The following is a 20,551-nucleotide window of genomic DNA, read 5'->3' as shown; positions in this document are numbered from 1 at the left end:
TTTCAATTTCTAACCATTCAGATGTATTGGCAAAAAATGGATTGGCATATTGTAGCGTTAAACAGCACATTTTGAATACAGGAATGATAGTCTTTGAGGGCTCAACAACTCGTAACTGAAATATAAGAACCGCGTGAACTGATCATATCCAATGAAGTCACAACTGTCGTGCAGGTAATGATCGACGCAGGGAGGCAAGGGAATGAATTGGCACAGATTATAGGTGCCTAGCCCACCGTGCTCTTGAGATTAACTTACACAAGGAAACACTACAAAATTGTGCTCAGAAAGCTTACAACTGTTAAAGGACCGCAGAAATCAAGTCCATGATGAGTTAATCTGATGTTGTTCTTAGATTATGTTGGTACAATAAGACTAAAACCTAATTTAGGAAATTGTACTACTTCGTACCACCTGCTGCAATACTAAACTGAATCTATGCTTCTGAAAACACAACTACTCCAGTTTGTACTACTCGTACTAAATACCACAGCAACTGTGTTTTTTATTTTTTTTCTTTTTTTTGAAACAATAATACCACAGCAACTGCTAAATATATTTACTCATGGCCCTTTTTTTTAGTACTTTTGCATAAAAAAACCAATTAAAAAAAATGGAAAATTTGCAAAATGCAGCCATTAAAAGTTCGTATTTTGCAAATTGCAACCATTTTTAAAAAATTGCAAATTGCAGCCCAAAAGTTCGTATAAATTGTAAATTGCAGCCCGATTTAACTTTTTAATCGGTTTACATGTCGAAAAATCTTCGGTTAAGGTTTTAGGGGCCATTTTAGTGCTTAGGGAGCCGAATTGAGCTCGGAATTAGCAAAAAAAATAACGCAAGTGCCTTATTTTGCGTAACAAAAATGTATCGATTTGTGGGAAACTGTAAAAATGAAACACTTACGTTAATTTTTGCTAATTCCGAGCTGAATTCGGTTCCTTAAGGACTAAAATAACCCCTAAAACCTTAATCGGAGATTTTTCGACATGTAAACCGATGAAAAAGTTGAATCGGACTGCAATTTACAATTTATACGAAATTTTAGGCTGCAATTTGCAATTTTTTTTTAAATGACTGCAATTTGCAAATTTTCCAAAAAAAATCAGTTAATTAGTTATTTGAGTATTCTTTGCCATGCAAATTCATATTGTTCGTCCCCATACAAGCTCCTTCGAGTTTGTTAACAAACCTTTTACCCAGTACTTAATTTGTATGTTTTGTTGATTAAGCATATGTCAAAAAAAATATTAAAAAAAAATAATAAAAATAAAAATAAAAAAATCATCTAAGAGTTAGATATAACAATAATCTTAGCGGTCTTGCCATTAAATAGAAGCTTTTTGAAGTCTATATTTTGAAAGAGGTGATAGACCGAATCAAGGTTTACTTTTTCTAATGCAACGAAATCATGCTGAGAAACTTTTTATACGGGTTTTTACAGCTCTGGATGAAGAAACACCAAGACATTAAGATGTCAACTCGCAAACGGCTTGCATAAACTATTTATAGAGCAAAAAATACGATGAATATTTCATTCAATAAAATAGTATGTCATTAAATGCTCCTGCAAAACACATAGTAACACGCTAAACAGAACACCGAAATCAAAAAAAGCTGTCTAATAAGATTAACCAACACCAAAAATGTCTAATTTGGCAAATATGTTTTATCAAGATAATAGCAACTCTTAGATAGTTCAAATTCCACATGAAAGGTTGGCAAGTAAACCATTTTAAGCAGGTATAGATCTATTCATAGATCCATGAGTGTTGGCTGCTTTGCCAGTGAACAACTCCCTCGGGGAACCAAAGAGCAATCTCCTTTGTTGCACTTTCAACAGCATCACTGCCATGGATGACATTTCTGCAAAAATCATAGATTCATCGATCAACAAATAGCACGGGAACAATAAAGTAAATCATAGGGTTGGAAAGAAAAAGAAAAAAAAAATTAGCTACCTCCCCCGGAAAAATGAGGAAAAACACACAAGTGAATATTGTTGAACTACAATGATACAAAGCTCTAACTTTAAAAGAAATGTACAATCAAAGCTCAAGGAGATACAGGACAATCAAGAGTCTTTTTGGTAAAAATGACTCAATCAAACAAAAGAGTCCTTTTAACTGTTTTGTTCAATGATTACATCTCCAATAAAGGGGAATTTTAGTTTACACAATATAAATGCCGTTCATCAAGACCCCTGTGTCGGTCAAAAATAGAAGATGATCATTAATCCAAATCTACTTTAGTGTACCACTCTTACTGTGCCTAACTACATATTTAATCATGCAAAAGTGCAAAATTATATTGCATTGATCTATTAGCAGTTAGTACTACAAGTGACACAATGAAAAGAAAATCAAACCACACAACATTTCATTAATTAGCATTTTAATATTATACGTACGTATAGACTATTTTCTTATAGTCAGTCAAATATCAATATGATAAGAGTCGATTATTTGGTGATATAGAGGTAATTATCAATATGCAGGTGTTTCTTAAGCAGAGAGGACTACCAATCATCACAGAAGTCACTACTATACCTAGTACATCAGGTAAAACACATTGAAGATAGCATAATACCACTAAAAAAACCTTCTCATCACAGACAAAAACAGACAGGAAATACTTCAAAATCGAAGTTACTAAGCAAATATTAATGCATAAGCAACTTAAGTACCTGCCAATGTCGATGGCAAAATCGCCACGGATGGTTCCTGGCTCTGAAGCAAGTGGGTTGGTAGCTCCAATGAGCTTCCTTCCAGTGGCAACAACACCCTTACCCTCCCAGACCATAGCAACCACTGGCCCGGAAACAATGTACTCAACCAAACCGTTGAAGAAGGGCTTGGCAGACAAGTCTGCGTAGTGCTTCTCAGCAAAAGGGCGGTCCACGTTCACGAATTTCAAAGCTACACATAAGACCAAACATCAATAGGCAGCTAAATCAGCCAAAACTTAAGCATTTAAGCATGCAGTAGTAGAGTAATTAGACACATTAACCAAAGGTATAGCATTTCAAATCCTATTTATAAACCTTAATTCCACTAACAACTAGTACATGCAATGATTCATGAGATAATTTCTACTTCATCCAATCGGTTCCAGGTTCGAGAGTCTCGGTCAACCCATTATTCATATAGAAATCACTCAAATCAAACATGGGGCAGCAATAAAAAAGCATAACTGTATTCTTGGAGACAATTACAGGCATCAAATATACACACTTTGAGCTAATATCACTAGTGTTAGCAACGTATTAATAAAACCCTTTAATTAAACTTGCAAATAATTACTGTACATAATACTGAAAACAGAGGAGATAACAATTGTTTATAGGTCCAAGTTTGTAAAATTCAGATCATACCTTTCAAAGAGAAACCCTTCTTCTCAAATCTGCTGATGATCTCACCAACCTACACGTTTAAAAAACAATTTCAGAATCACAACTCATAATCTGACACTAAAATCTTCAAACTCTGTATTTTACAACCAAATTATTAAACAAGAAAAACTTATTTTCTCAAAAACCCAGTTCAAAATTCAATCAACCTAGTTGAATTAGACATCAAATCAATGATTAATCATGTTTCACAGCCCAATTAAACAGAAAAAAAAATTAAAAAAAAATGAGGGTAATCGGAAAAATTGAATCAAAAGGGTGAAAATTGAAACTAACCAGTCCTCTTTGGACACCATCAGGCTTGATCATGATGAAAGTTTGCTCCATAATTGAATTTGCTTTAAGAATCGTACAAAGATGTAGAGATTAAAGGTTGTATAATGGTGGAGAGTAGAAAATGACGGAAGGAAGAGTATATATATGGGAGAGAATGGGAAGCAAATACTGAACCCTAACCCTAGTTTACAATTGGAATATCCCTTGTGCTTTTTTTTTTTCTTTTTTTTTTTTTTTTTTTTTTTTGAAAATTTTGAGCGATTGGGGAAAAAAATAATGTGGTGCTAAGGCAAAACGTTTGTTCCATTAAATGACACTCAATTTTTTAATAATATACTTAGGGTCTATTTTTTTCAACTTAACTAGCCTTCTGTCCCGTGCAATGCACGGGTTGTTCATAGATAATTGTATTGAGAGATGAGTGATGAAATATCAATAAATTAGTATGGGTGTAATGTGTAACAAAAACCATGATTAAAGAAATTTATCTTTTTAGACTTTGATTCAAAATGAAGCTTTGTGAAAAAGAAGGTGAGGGGAACTAAAATTAAATAAGAAAAGAAAATGGTTGAATTGAAGAGGGGAGATGAAGATGAAGGGTTTAATGAAAGAGTGAAGAAAGATATTGTAATAAAAAAAAAATTAAACATATAAGATGACATGTGGCACATTGGCTTGGAAAAGAAGATGGAGAAGTGTAATAGGATGAGGACACATGTCTTTTTGGTTTGAGTTTTTAAATACTAATAAAGTATAGAAGTATAGATTTCATTTCATTTTATTTCAGTTCATAATTTCCTTTTCTCATAAACAATTCAGTTCAATTCAGATCCAATCATTTTAGTTCAATAAATCAGAACAGGCTTTTAGTGATCTTATTAAACTATTTCGTGGCTAACTTACCACTTAACACATAATTTCCAACCTTACATGATTTTATTAACTAGCCCCTCTAATCAACTTCCCTCTTTCGAAATCTATGTTTCAATGATATGTTGTTGTTGTTGTGGGGCTTCAAGTCGAGTGAGCTATAGTTCGTTCGTTAGTGAGCTATTGCTCAGGGCTACCAAGTTTGCAGGTTGTGCGTGCTCTCGCTCACTTGCTACTACACTTGCGGTGATTCTGAACGAGTATGCGAGCTCTCGCTAGTTGTTGCACTGGCAATGATTGTAGTACAATTGAACTTTGCTGAACAATAAGTATACTAAACTGAATTACACCCGTTAATAGACAAAATATTTAATTTAATAAATAAATAAATCCAATTGCATGTCGCATAGATCAACCCTTAGAATTTTACCCACAAATTCGAAGATTCAAAAAGAAAGATTCGGTTTATAATGAGATTAAGATGAATACGTAAGTGATAAAGAGGAATTGAGATGATATAAATGTGATTTTAATGATAGAGGGGTAGTAGGATTCTTGATTACTAGTTTAACAAAGGGTATATTAGTGATTAATTATGTCATTTTAAAAAAATGTTAGTAATTAGGGGTTAACTGGAGAGCTAGCTACGAAATAGTTTAATTAGGTCACTAAGTGTATTGTTAAGAAGTTGAGTGTCACTTAATTGAACAAACACCTTGCCACCACATAGAAATTTTGAATATAGAATGCTACCATATAGAATTTTCCTATAAAATTCCCAATACGAAAACAAATAAAATTCTTAGACTAGAAAATTATACTAATATCCATCAATAGTCAATGAGGGGACCAAAGTATACAATTTGTAATGTTAATATTGATTTGGTGGCAAGTCACTCGACACCATTCAACATCAAATTTCTCAACCTCTCGTTTGCATTTGAACTATTAGTACATGTCTAAAATTGTATTAACCCACATGTTTTTATTTTATAACAACAATAATATACCATAATTAAGGTTTTGTAACACCCCCAAATCTCCCTATATGAAAATACTAGTATAATACGTATAATTATACCGTAGAGATAGACTTAGGCGTATTACCGCCGCGTGATTACGCAACGCTACTCAAACTTACTAAACAAAACCAATACTTTGCAGTGGAAACTTCAAAACTCTTCTTTATTTAATAATAGACTAAAAATAGTAACCATTGTCATGAGTACTCAAAAATAAACACAAGACCAACATTTCCTAATCTAGGTGAAACCATTCCCGAGACTCCATATGCTCAATTATTGACTTCACCTGAAATTAGTCAACACTGTTTACTATTAAGGTAAACAGGGCGAACCAAAACAAAATAAGAAATACGGATTAGCAAAATATGCTAAGTACGGTAAGTGTAAGATAATTAAACTCAATTTATTTGCAAACATGCTTTTGAAATCAATTCCAATAGTTAATCTAATAGTTCCAAACTCATGATTCAAAACCGATTTTTAATATTCCAATATCAATAATCAATAAAACCAATACCAGTTATTTTAAAACCAATTCCTCACATTAAAAATTAATTCCTCAATAATAAACCAATTCCTCTCCCAAGTATGCACAAGCTAGTCTCCTTATGTTACAAGACTATTCTTGAGGAAAGACCCAGTCATACAAAGTCCAAGGACTTATCAATAAACCAAATCCGCATAGTGGGATTACTAACATGATTATAAAGCATTAATAATAAATTTAATTCAATTATTCAATAAATCCTCTTTTAAATCCAATAATTTCAATTAATTCAAACTCCTTTATTAAATTCAACATGCTTTTCAATATCAAACCTTTTTCAAACATGAATAATAATTTTAATCATTTAAAGCATGATATAAAATCGATACTCCAATTTATTTATCAAAACCAATTTATTTAAACATACTTTTATTTCATCATCATAATTCAATTCAATTTAATTCAATCATCACAAGAAATCATTCAAACATGCTCATTCAAATCAATCTTTTTTCAAGGTATCTAAACACCTAACGTACCTTGATTCTTGCTTAGCCAAAAACACCTCAAAAGAACCCTCAAATAGCTTGATCAAAAACACCCTACAAATAGATATAACTTTAATCAATATAAGGTTAACAAATAATCACAAATAATTAAATTAAAACCTCCCAACTATATGTACATGAACCTTTTAAATTAATTTTCAAAAACATCATTAAAAATCTAATTTTATATAATTAAAACTACTCATAATAATTTTTATAAATCTCCCATAATAATAATGATAATAATAATTGAATAAGAGAAGAGAAGAAGAAAAGATAAGAAACTAAGGAAAAGAGAAGAATTGGATTTTCGTTGGAAAGAATAGGCAGAACTTGCAGAGGCTATAACTCCTTTGATATAACTCCGAATTGGGTGATTCTTGAGCCTAACCTCAAGGATTTTTTGAGAGAAACAATCTTAAGTGAAACAGCAATACCCTAAAATCTGACCAAAAGTGCCCGAAAATTGGCTTTAAAGATAAACGGGATGATTTGTGTAAAAAGAGGAGAAGAAAAGAAGAGAATTAGTGTGAGGTTTGATCATGAATTAAAGGGGTATTTATAGGCTAGCATGTGTATGAATTATGGTAGGAAAATGTAGGAAGAATTATGGTAAGTAGGGTTTAAGGGATTACTTGGAGAAGTGAGTAAAGATTTAAGGAAAGTTTTGATATTAAAGAGATTGTGTATAATTGAATATGGAAGGTATGTATGTCATGAAAAATATTAAGGAAATTGGAATTACTTGGGGAATAATTAAGAAAAATGAATGGCAAGAAAATATGATGATTGGATATTAAAAAGATGGAGAATTAGAATTAAGGAAAATAGGAGATTTTTGGAGATAGTTAAAAATATAATTTTACCAATTAAATTCTCCCAAAATATTTCATGAGGGCCAAAAATATGGAGTTTACCATAGCTCTAATTTTCAGATTCCTCTAGATATATTTAGGAATATTTTGCTCGGTTTTTAAGGAATAAAATAATTGTATAAATAATATAGAATAATAATTAAATAATTAATTAATTAAATACCAATTATTTACCAATAAATAACCAAGAAAAATCAAATTTTCCATACATGGAAAATCCGAAAATCCTAGCTAGTTGTTAGGTAATTTCGGCCATAATAATTAATTAATTAAAAAAATTATTTTGCTTTAATTAAATTATCCGAAATATGTAAATAATCCGGTTTTTAGAATAGGATAAATGGATAATAAATCTTATCCAAAATAATGATTAGTTTTCAAAATACTTTTGGCGCCAAAATTCAAATATTATTTTGGCTCCAAATAATAAATTTACTAAAATACTCTTTTTAGAAAATAATAATTAATTAAGAAAAATACGTATGAAAATACGGGGTATTGCAGGTTTCTTTATATGAATGTGTGTCAATTGCGGTTGGAACGTGTCACACTTGAACTTGTCATGCTATGGATGTGTTTGGCATATTCTATTAACGTGTTACCTCATTGTTGTGTGAGTAATCGTTACTCCTAGTTGTTAAAGTGCTCATATAAGTTATCGTTAACTACTCTGTAGTTATGTACGTAATAACTACCACCCTACCAAACCAGTTCTTTTAAAAAAAATCTATGATTTATCTGATTCAATTTTAATTGTATGAACTTATCTTATTTGAATTTATCTTGTCAAATTTAATTATATTGTTTTTTCTAAAATTGTGTGGGGAAAAAAAATGTCAGCTTATCAAGAGACTAGTCCTTGATCTCTTAGACTTGTGTTTTTATAAAATAATAATAATAATAATAATTCAATTTAGTACATATCATTAATTTTTAAATCTTTCAAATTGAAATCCCAATCCTATATACTTCCTCCATTATTATTCTTTTAATATTGCATCATAAGGTTTGGGCACAATTTTTTTCGTAGTGGGATAAAGGAAGAGAGAGAAAGGTAAAATTACACATTTGCACATGTGATTGTAAACATAACTAAAGAATCAAGTGTTAAAAGATAAGAGTATATAGGGTATTTGAAGTGTGAACACAAATTTATTTTTTTTCTAAAATAGATATGGTGCAATATTTATGAAACTTCTTTAAAAGACAAATGGTGCAATATTTAAGAAACGGAAGAAATATTATTTTTGAATCTTTTAAATTAAACATGCCATATGTGATATTGACACCTTCTAATTTATCATCTTCGTCTTCATTGTATAATATTATCCTAGCCTGACATAGATTGTATTCCTACCAAATGCTCATTTTTTTTTTTTATTGGGAAACTTCTAAAATCAATAGTCGTGTTTGAATCCTGACACTATATAGATAAATGAGTTGATCGATTTGTTTTCACAAAATCAAAGACTTTGAGATACCGCCACGTCATAATAATATGTGATACTTCCTAAGTTATGTGTTACGAAAAATCATATAAATGAAAACACTTTAGATAACCATTCAACTCATTTAATCACATAAATCACCCTCGTTAAAGATGTAATAGTCAACAAATGAAGAAGAAGACATTCAATACACATAAGAAAATCGGGTCTCCAGGCCACCACTTAGTTACCTTTAGAGAACTTAATTATTTCCTTTCTTCGATTGTTAACTTACCTTGTGCAGCTAGAAATAGAGTATCCTTCAGTTCTATTGTTGTTGGAATCCAATGTGTATCACTTGTGAGTGTCCCACATTGGAGAAAGAGGAGATGTGGTTCCACTTTATAAGGTAGAGGAGTAACTCCTACTATTGCCAATTGGTTTTAGTATGGAAGCTCCAAAGCCTTGTTTGTGGACCTAACTCTCCTCCTCCTTGTTCGGGTTGCCCAGACCCATTTCACATTGTTTCGAAATTTAACATGGTATCAGAGCCCAGGTTTGTTGGGCCATTTATAACTGGGTATTTGTCAAGCCACTGGTTAAGGGCCCTCTATTGGATGTTCATTCCCAAAGAGGATTTATATTGTACCTTCTGGTGTGCTCTAAATTCTAAGAAACTCACAAGTGAGGGGGAGTGTTGGAACCCAATGCGTATCACTTGTGAGTGTCCCACATTGGAGAAAGAGGAGATGTGGTTCCACTTTATAAGGTAGAGGAGTAACTCCTACTATTGCCAATTGGTTTTAGTATGAAAGCTCCAAAGCCTTGTTTGTGGACCTAACTCTCCTCCTCCTTGTTCGAGTTGCCCAGGCCCATTTCACATTGTTTCGAAATTTAACAATTGTTGATATGTCGATCTATCACCGAACTGTCGATTTAACACCGAACTATCAATCTAATACATAACTGCAGTTGAAGGCGAGCTCATCTTCGGCATAAAATTGTAATATCCGAATTACGATGCCTTCAAATGTTGATAAATGGGGATTCTCCAATTATGAGCTTGATCCTCAACATGTAGGAAATGATTAAATGACATGTTATAGCGCCTTGTCAGTTTTACATTTGCAGCTTTAAAAATGATTTTATAAGTCTTCTTTAACCGTGAACATCCGCAATTCGATGACGTGATTAATCATCATCAGAAGTTGAGGACATTAGGAGAGCTATATGGTAAAAACAACGGTGACCGCGTGTAGAGTTGTAAATAGGCTAGAGGTGATAAAAAAAATCGGGCCAGACGGGGCCTTAACACCGTATCCCGTGCCTAAATCTGTAAAAAAGTAGTGGAATTTTTCGGGCCGGATTTGGGTTTTTAACCAAAAATACTTTTTTTGGCTTGTCCAAACCCGCCTTATTTTTAGGCTGGATCAGGGTGGACCGATATTGATCACCTCTAAAATAGGTGTATGCATATATATTTTATACTAGATGAAACCCGTGCGATACACGGTTTGTTAGTATTTTTTAAAAAAATCTTATATATATATATATATATATAAAGGGGAATTTTTTCCCGTGTTTTTAGAGAGCCACGTAGGATTTAATTTTTTCAGCGCGCCATGTAGGATAATAAATTTTAGTGGTAGCCAATTAAATACGAGATTATTGATTTCTTTTAGAATTAAATAATTTAAATGACACGTAAGCAAAATTGATGAATGAGATTTTTCAGTTTAAATTAATTAAATATAAAATATTATCTTTTGATATTAGGAATTTTATCTAAATATATTTTGGCGCGCTAAGAAAATTTAACTCGGGGAAAAACTCCCCTTTATATATATATATATATATATATATATATATATATATATATATATATATATATATATTAGAATATTAGATTAGATTTTATATTTATACTAGGTGTTAAGCCCGTGCGATGCACGGGTTCATTTTAAAAATTTTGAGTCAAATTTTTTTTTTAATTTTATTTTAAATTTTCATACTTTATATTTTATAAAATTCTCCTTTAGCTACTGCCCTTTAATTTTTTAAAACTTTATTGTTAAACGATTGAAGAGAGTAAAATTAACAATCAAATGGTTGAATTATTAATTATCTTAAGTATAAATCTTTTTTTAAAAAAAGGAAGAAAGAAAGTAAAACTCTTACTCGTGGCTGCCTGACATTCACAAATATTCCTATATAGAGATGAGTTAGGATTATATGACATACTTATACTATTATAATTATTATATTTTTTTAAAAGTGTATTTCACTATCTAAATTGTTAAATTTATTTAAATTATAAAGATTATTAAAATTTATCATTTCAATTAATTAATAATATAAATTTAGGTAACTCATGAAAACTCTATACGGTGCTAAGATTGCTTACATATTTTTTATTTTTTATTTTTTATTTTTATTTTTTTTTAGTGAAGCATACATAGGTATTTAAAATAGTCTTGTATACAAATTACTATATGTTTTCTTTATCACCACTATAATTAAACTTGAATACAATTACAAAGTACAGTATATTCATTTTATATTTCATAGCTATCATTTTTTGTGTCACCTTTTTTTTATTATTTTTTTATATTTGTGTCACTCTAATTTTAAAACAATTATTGAAATATTGCTTCAAAATTATTTTTTTTACTTCTCCTATAATTGTCAGGTCAACAATGATGAAAGAGTTTATTAGATAATAATTTTTTATTTAATAGTAATAGATTAGGTAATAATAATTAAAGAAACATCTAAATAAATAAATAAATAATAAATAACAACATAGTTCAAAAGGCTACAAATATGATTCCATACAAAAAAAATATGAAAAAAAAATCTTCACGAATAAATTATTGGCATAAATCTAAAATTTCTAATAACTATCTAACGAATTTAATTACTAAACTATGGATGATACTTATGAAGTTTAAATATCCTTTCGCCCCATTAAACTTATTTAATCTTTATATAAGAAGTTTTGATCGTGGAAATTAAGCCTGCAATATATATACATATATAAATGGTTAGTAAATTCAATAGTATTTTATTTATCTAGCAAAATTTTTGTCAAAAAAAAAAAGAAAATATCTAGCAAAGCAACAAATATCTGAAAGAGTATATACCTTCACTTTTTTAAGGGGATGTTTGGTTCAAACAATGGTATGGGTTTGGAATGAGGAATGAAACCTGGGTGGTATGGGGTTGAAACTTGATACTTGATTTCATGTGTTTGGTTTTTATCTATGAATGATAGTTTTCCTTTTAATTTTAAACCTAAAGGTATGGGTATGAGCCATACCCACCTCCCCCCTTGGGTTTCAAAAACCCATACCTTGGGGGTTTGAGGTATGGGTTTGGAAAATGAAATTTCAAGAAACAAACACAGGGTATGAGTTTTGGTCATTCCAAACCCATACCTTATACCTAATATGCTTGAGTTGTTGGTGGAATCGTTGTCATCTTCCTTATAATTATCAGTTTCATCATGAGAACGTTTTCCATCTTCCTTAACTATGTGACTTGTATGATTTTCTTTCATTGTTGCATCTTCCTTGTCCTTTCTAAAGAATAATAAAATAATTATATTTTTAAGAATTTTTTTTCAAAACTTTAAATGAAAAACATATGTTAATTAAGAACACTTGTTTCAATAATTTTCATCAAAACTTACCTTAAGTACACTTGGTTCAATAATTTTCGTCACAGTGAATGTTTGTCGTGAAACAGCCGAGAAACTCGTACTTTGATTTTCCAATTATTTTTGCTCGAATTTAATTCTCTGATCAAATTAAATCTGTTGGAAAAAAATAGCACATAAAATCATAAGCGAATAATCATAAAGTATTTCAAATAAAAACACGATGTAAGTAACAATTATATAATGTAAGTAACAATTATATATATAAGTTAAATTATGAATTACCCAACCATGTATGATTTAAATTTGACAAGAATTACTAACACGAAATTGTTTGATGTCGATTGATTTTGCATTATACGTCAATTTATAATAGTAGGGTATTACCATAAGATTATGAAATATTTTTAATTTTTTATTATTAAAATCTATCTTTGAAGCTTATACAAAAAATTTGTCATTATCTATTATCCTTTATACTATTATATTTTGATGATATAATAATTAAGAAAAATTATTAGATTAAAAAAAACGAAAACTTCAATAATAATCCAACTTGGTGAACCCAAAAAATGGGTATTAAAAAGACTAAGCTAGGAAAATAAAAATGAAAGAAAATTAAAGAAAAAGAAAATAAAAGAACTAACTTACTAAAAAGGAAAATATAAAGAAAATCAGAAAAAGGAAAAAGAAATTGAAAAAGAAAAGAAAAGGCAAAGAAATAAAAATAAAATAAAAAGAAAAAGAAAATTAAAATTAAAGAAAAAGATATAAAGATCCTCAAAGTCAGACCCCCTTTCTTCTTCACGGTTTCGTTGCTCCTCAATTGGGAAATAATCCCACGCATCTTATCAACAACCAATGACCATAGGCTCATAGCTATCTTTACTTAAAATTAACTTCCTAAAATATTTTTTCATATACATGTATTTTTATATAAAAAACCACATAGTAATGATAAAGTAATTTTATTTTAATGAAGCAAAATTATCATTATCATATACTTCTTATGTTTATCGTACATAAGGTAGTGTTTTTTTTTTTTTTTTTTTTTTTTTTTTTTTTTTTTTAAGTAAAGCAAATTTACGTTCATACTTATTATGTTTATCATAAATAAGGTAATTTAATTTTAATTTTTTAATTCTAATTTTTGATAATGTATAATACTATAATATATAATTATTTAAACTTTAAAATTTCATTTGTCAATTTTTCCTATGTGGCATTTGAATTATTTAATTCTAAAAGAAAATTATTTGATTGGCTACAACAAAAATTTATAATCCTACATGGCGCTCTAAGAAAATTAAATCCTACGTGGCTCTCTAAAAACTCGGGAAAAAACTCCCCTTTATATATATATATAAGATTTTGGCATCAAGCTATCAATTTTTTTTTTTTTTTTTTTTTTTTTTTTTTTTACACAAAGCAAAAGGAGAGCAACTTAAACAGTGGTTAAAATGTTAGGCTAACAACATCGTGTCAACTTAAATAGTGAATTACCTATTGTGATAATTTTACGCATGAATTTAAGTATAATTTAGAATTAGATTTTTAATTGCTAGTTTGGTAACAATATCATAAAGTATCATTGTACCATATATGACTAATAAGTATACTTTATAAATTACCATGAAAATGGAGCTATACACTTCGTATTTAATGATGTCATAGTTTGAATATAGTACCTCCGATTTATATTATTTGCAATGATTAGCCACTTTCCATAAATTATATGTCAAATTGTTGTAAATAATATAAAGGGAAATTCTACATGTTGGCCTCAAGGTTTCCATTTTTCTACGTGGAAGACGAAGTTTTTTCCAACTCTCTAAAGTGGCCCCAAAGTTTTGAAGAATTATGCATAGTGCCCATTTTTTGATTTTTTGGCTAACTTTTTTTAGCTTTTGGTTAGCCATATGTGAAAAAAATAATAAAATAAATAAATAAAAAATTTAAAAAGAAAACCACCAGCCAGCCACCCACGGTAGCCAGCGCACCTAACCCCCTTCTCCATTGCCCCCAACGCCGGCGCGCCTAACCCCCTTCCTCGACGGCGCCGGCGTGAATCGAAACCCCACTCCCTCGGCGTCAACTAGCCACCCCGATCTCCCTCCCTTCCCCTTCCCTAACTAATCTCTTAAACCCAACCCCCACTAATCGAAAACCCCTAAAAGAAGCCGGAAAAGTCCGACTGCCCCTCCTCACACACACGAAACCCTAGCGTTGACCTTTTAAAGGTGTGGGGGAGGGGCGGCCGAACTTTTCCGGCCAATTTTTGGGGTTTTCGAAGGGTGGAGGTTGGGACTTTGGGTTACGGGTTTAGCCTGTTTATGGTCGTCGGGTTATGGTGGTTGGGGAAGGGAGGGTGGTCGAGGTGGCGCCGGTAGTGGGGTTTGGCTGAGGCTTGGTGGGTGGGGGTTGGGGTTGTGGATGGTGGACGTGGTGGTGGGAGGGTGGTCGTGGGTTTGGGTTTTTTTTTTTAAAATTTCATTTTTTTTATTATTTAAAATATAATTTAATTATTTTTTAATAATAAAAAAAGGCTAACCATTTTAATTGTAAAGGTTAGCCAAAAACCTAAAAAAAGGGCACTATGCATAATTCTTCAAAACCTTGGGGTCAATTAAGAGAGTTGGAAAAAACTTCGTCTTCCATGTAGAAAAACTAAAACTTTGAGGCCACCATGTAGAATTTCCCTAATATAAAACAGAGGTAGTTTGAACAAATTATAAACCACAACGTGAAAAAGGTTAATATTCAAACTTAGAGAGGATCATCATATCATTTTTTTTTTTTTTTTTTTTTTTTTTTTTTTTTTTTGAGAAAGTCATATCATTTCTTTATTTTAGTATATGTCCCTTTCGACATCTTATTTTTTTGTTAGTTCTATTAAATTCTATCTCAGTATGATTAATTTTTTGAAATATAATACACTTTTATTGTTAATCGTTCATTTTGTTAGTATCATCATCAACACCTATAGTATATTCTATTTATAGGAATGTTTTTTTTTTTTTTTTAATAATCACGAATTTACCACAATTTGTCAAAAATGAAAAAAAAGAAAAAAAAAAAACAGTGAAAACAAGAACAAACATACGACTCAAAATTATTTGACAGCAAAATTGAGCTCCATAGAACACGATAAATTTCAGATTGTTGAGATTCTACTTTCTCTCTCTTCTCTCCCTTTCTCTCTCTTAATTTACTCACATTGCGGCTAGGGTTTTAGAGCCTCGTCACTCATCTCTTCACTCTCTCTCCTCTTCTTCCTCTATCCCCTTTTCTTCTCTCTCTTTGGATGTGACATTTTTTGCCTGAAAAAATCCCACCAATCTAAATTATAATTTCCCAAATGGTATCGAAAACAAATTAATTTCCCCCTTTTTTTTGTTCTTAATTTTGATTTGATTTTCTGGGGTTTGTAGCATTTTATTAATTTTTGCTAAAAACCCAATTCAAATCTTGAAAAAATGGCGACTATGAACCCTTTTGATTTGTTGGGTGACAACGATAACGATGACCCTTCGCAGCTAATTGAAAAGGCTTCAGCTCAGCTGCAGAAGGCGGCTGCTGCGGCGGCTGTAGCGCCGAAGAAAACCCCAGCTCAGGGTGGTGCTCAATCGCAGCAACAAAAGGCTGCGAAATTGCCCTCCAAACCTTTGCCCCCATCTCGAGCTGGTGAGATTTTGATTGATTTTGTGGCTATACTTTGTTCAAATGGTTTATTGATTTGGTAATTTGTTGGTTGTAATTTAGGTTTGAGCATCTGGGTTGTTGTTAATTGGATTGTTTTATGCTGTTTTTGGTGTTTGATGATTGATATGATATGATTTTAGGAAGTGGCTTGTTGTAAGTTTGGAGATTGCAGTGTTGTTGTATGTAATCTCTGGATTTGTGGTTGGTTTGGATTGTGTTTTGTGTTATCTTGTGGTGTTTGTATGTTTGGTTTTAATCTTTTGTTTGTAATTGTTTGTGTTGAGCATTTGGTGTTTTAAAAGGTGTGTGCTTGATTGAGTTTGGAAACTAATTATGTTTGGAGATCTTCATGTTTAACTGAGAAGTTAGTTGAAGTATTGTTTGAACTGTGGTAAGCAATTTTGAACTCCAATTTGATGCCTTGGAGTTATAATCCAATGTTTATTGTGGTTATAATGAGTCTATTTGGTATTTATTATCCATTCCTCATTGGGCTTTGCTTTTTATTCCATACATTGACGTTGGCTCTTGTGTATTTGGTGTAGTTCGGGAGGCAAAGAGTGAGAACCAACGTGGAGGAGGCCGTGGAGGTGGTCGTGGTGGTGGTGGACGTGGTGGTTACAATAGAGACTACTCGAGCAATGAAAATGCATTTAACAACACTGGAGCGATCAGTCAAGGAGACAGGGGTGAAGAAGGAAGGGAAAGGCGACCTTTTGGGGGGCCGCGTGCCCCTTTCCGTGGTGGTCGCCGTGGTGGTTTCAACAATGAGGAGGGGAGAGATGGAGACCGACCAAGAAGAACCTATGAACGTCGAAGTGGGACTGGACGTGGGTAAGTGTTCCTTCTCTGCCTGTGTAACTGTGTCCTTTTCCTGTTGATTTCTTGCTGACAAACATACATTCCCTCTATTCCTTCCAGCCAAGAGGTCAAACGTGAGGGATTTGGCCGTGGAAACTGGGGTGCTGAATCAGAAGAAGTTGCTCCGTGAGATTTCTTTTCACTTGCAGCATTGTTTTCTCCTATGTTACTACTTCAATATTGTTCCTGGATTTTAGAGCTTTTTTTTTTTGTTTTCTTGCTATGTTTGCTACTAAATATGCTATTGACTATCAGTGGTACTGAGGAAGCTGGAGAACAAAATGAGAAGAATTTGAACACTGAGAATCTTCCAGCTGTAGAAGATGCTGCTGAAGGCAACAAGGAGGGCCAGCCAGAGGAGACTGAAGAAAAGGAACCAGAAGAAAAGGTATATGTCAGTTTAGTGCCACTATTTTCTTTTCATAAAGTTGAGGTTGAGTTTATTTTTCATTAAATTTTTGATCTGGTAATACTCAGGAGTTGCTTTTTTGCCCCCATCTACTCAGCTTGAGGATATTTTATATAAATTTAGCTAACTGCGCATTTCCTTACCTGCAATGCATACATTGTCTTTGCTTACGGATTAGTATTGGTGACTATTGTTTGAAGATCAGTTTGCATTTATTGCCCATGTTTTTTAGTGTGATTATGCAATCTACCTATTCAAATTGTTTTATAAGGTAAGGTGAGATATCATAGTTATAAAAATCCTGTTTCAATATAAAAGGATTAGAAGAGGATAAATCATCTTATCGGATATTTTTGAGCTTAGAATCCTCAAGTACTTGTGATGTTGATTTCGAAAATCATTGTATCTTGCCTTTGGTTTATCACCTCCCTCCCCATCTAATATGGTTTTCTCAACAAACGTCATAGAGGAGCATCATACATTTTTTACTTGGGAGGTTTTTTCATTCATTAAAGTGATCCGATATAGGGTCTTTCGATGGTCAGGTAATATCCATACAATATGACTATACTGGAAAAGAATAGGGTAATGTAAGCATGATTACTGAAAAGGCCAACAAAGTAAAAACAAAATGTTATCTGGTGTCCATCCGAGGTTTCCTGGTACTCTGTATTAGTAGCTCATTGAGTGTGTTTTTATTTTTATTTTTTATAAAAATAATAATTCTTACAATGCAAAACTCATGTGTGTTGGCTTTTGCCATGAAGTATTCATATAATCAACTCCAGGAAGAAAATTTTCAATTAACTAAGAGGAATGAAAAAGAAATGTTTTGTAGGGCATTTTTTCTTTAGCTATGTGGTGTGATTTATCAATTGTTTGCTTGGATCTTAATACAAAAAAGATGTTGCGCTTGTAGCATGCTAAAATTTTGCCGAGGAAATGCCTTTTGCCTTGTTTAAATGTACTCACTTCCTTTATCTTGCAAGACCCACCTCATGTGGGACATAAGTGTGGATTGTGAGTGAGAAGAAGTTGCATCAGAATATGGCAACAATTATGAAACAAAACCCACCTTTCCACTTTATTACTTGAGTATTGTGAAAAGACTGATGTATTTGGTAAGGTTGATTGATAGTTAGCTGATTCATTTAACATACTAAGTTTTTTTAGACAGAAAATCATTCAATACTGTGAGCTAAGGTAGTCAGGGGTCTAAGAGGCTTATTATAAACTAGTCATCATTGCAGATTGAATGTTGAACATACTTCGTGTTTTTATAATGTTTTGTTAATAGGAGATGACTCTTGAAGAGTATGAGAAGCTGCTGGAAGAGAAGAGGAAAGCTCTAGTAGCACTCAAGACTGAGGAGCGGAAGGTGGAGGTTGACAAAGATCTCCAGTCCATGCAGCAGCTTTCAAACAAGAAAGAGGAAGAATCAGTTTTCATTAAATTGGTAAACTTCCTGATACCAACATAAGTGCATTTGTTTTAATCTTTATTAACGCGTATTACACCTTTCTCATCTTCTCTTTTTCTCCCTGTTAGGGTTCTGACAAGGATAAGAAGAAGGAATCACTTGAAAAGGAGAAAGTGAAGAAGGTAATGTTATTGAGATATGTATGCTACATTTTCACTGTATTTTCTTGGTTGCAAAAAGGTTACTAGGCTCTTTACAGTATTTACTCTATACATTACATTCCATTTATGTCAAGCCCCCTTGATTCGTGTCTGTTTGGGTGGAGACAGTTGAGTAGCTTGTTAGGATGTAAAGATAAAGCAACTGTGATATGGCTATTGGTGTCTTTTTGAAAGTAGGGCTTGTCATACATTTCTACATGTATTCTCCACTTTCATCATAAGACTTGTCCTTGTGCATCCTTGCTTGTTTGCTTTTCACTGGTTATTACTTGTTAGTAAATCATGGATAATCTTTAGGCATCTCCAAGGATTGCCTTGCTGGTTGGAAAGACAATCTTGCCTGTCATGTGGCTCAGCATTTTAATATGCTTTATGAGCCAGTTTTTTAGTCATATTACTCCATCTTAGAGCCAAGTTCAAGTAGGTGGACGACATTGAGTTTTAAGGAGAAAAAAAAAACTTACCATTAGTAGTATGTAAACTTAGCACTGGCCACTAGGAAGGAATCTATCATCTCTGTTTTAGTTGACTAGGGAAATCATAGAAATTTTAGAATTAGAGAAATTGGCATACTCATATCTGTGGGTCAAACCAGGAAATTTCTTTTTCATTGACCCGGGAATTTTTAGATCCCACTATCCGTATAATACTGTTAATTTGATAGTTCTCATGTGGAAAAACCTAGGAAATGTCTTTGGTTGACCCAGATTATTTTGCTGTGGAATCATAGAATTTTGAGAATTAGAAAAATGTGGCTTACTCCCTGATGTGGGATCAAACCAGGAAACATCTTTTTCATTGACTAGATACCCTAAAGATCCCAAATTCGTTAAATTGTTGCTAAAATCAATAATTCTCAAGTGGGAAACCTAATAAAAGTCTTTGGCTGACCATTGTTCTCTTTCTTCTTGTCTTTTGCTTTCATTTGTTTTGAGGTCATGTTGCTGACATAGCAGCTTTGGCTATGTTGTCATGGTGCAGTCTGTCAGCATTAACGAGTTTCTGAAGCCTGCTGAAGGGGAGAGATCTGGAGGTCGTGGCAGGGGACGTGGTCGTGGCTCAAGAGGTGGTGGATATGGTGGTGGAGGTAACAGGGTGTACAATTCGCCTGCTCCAGCTATTGAAGATCCTGGGGAGTTCCCCACTTTAGGTGGCAAGTGAGGCCGTAGCTATGATCTTTGGTCTCTTTGTGGGCTTTTACTTGTATGCCCTTTGATTTTAAGTCTTTTTTGAGTAGGACTTCCAGCTGTGAGTGTCCTGTACCAAATACAACTTTAAGGAAAAATTTCATGTTTTTTCAATTTGTATATTTATTTTCTGTTACCTCTTTTTTTCTTTTTCTTTTTCTTGTATTTGATGTTTG

At 32.2% G+C, this 20,551-nt stretch overlaps 2 protein-coding genes across 2 annotated transcripts; one reads left to right on the top strand and one right to left on the bottom strand.

Annotated features, from left to right (window-relative positions):
* Positions 1-1,532: 1,532 nt before the first annotated feature.
* LOC145585557 (nucleoside diphosphate kinase 1-like) lies at positions 1,533-3,836 on the bottom strand. The gene is made up of 4 exons (XM_081642258.1): positions 3,686-3,836; positions 3,374-3,422; positions 2,687-2,918; positions 1,533-1,866 (listed from the first exon to the last, which is right to left on the bottom strand). Exons 1-4 carry the CDS (start codon positions 3,734-3,736, stop codon positions 1,752-1,754), a joined length of 447 nt encoding a protein of 148 aa, XP_081498384.1. The 5' UTR covers positions 3,737-3,836; the 3' UTR covers positions 1,533-1,751.
* An 11,881-nt stretch (positions 3,837-15,717) lies between these two features.
* LOC145586674 (RGG repeats nuclear RNA binding protein A-like) lies at positions 15,718-20,511 on the top strand. Its single transcript, XM_081643565.1, has 7 exons — positions 15,718-16,259; positions 16,823-17,111; positions 17,199-17,264; positions 17,394-17,526; positions 18,845-19,003; positions 19,096-19,149; positions 20,170-20,511. The coding sequence occupies exons 1-7, from the start codon at positions 16,052-16,054 to the stop codon at positions 20,347-20,349; spliced, it is 1,089 nt and encodes a 362-aa protein (XP_081499691.1). The 5' UTR covers positions 15,718-16,051; the 3' UTR covers positions 20,350-20,511.
* Positions 20,512-20,551: the final 40 nt, after the last annotated feature.

This window comes from Chenopodium album, chromosome 16 (genome assembly GCF_948465745.1).
Source record: "Chenopodium album chromosome 16, dcCheAlbu1.1, whole genome shotgun sequence".
Lineage (NCBI taxonomy): Eukaryota > Viridiplantae > Streptophyta > Magnoliopsida > Caryophyllales > Amaranthaceae > Chenopodium > Chenopodium album.
This window is presented reverse-complemented; position numbering and strand designations above follow the sequence as displayed.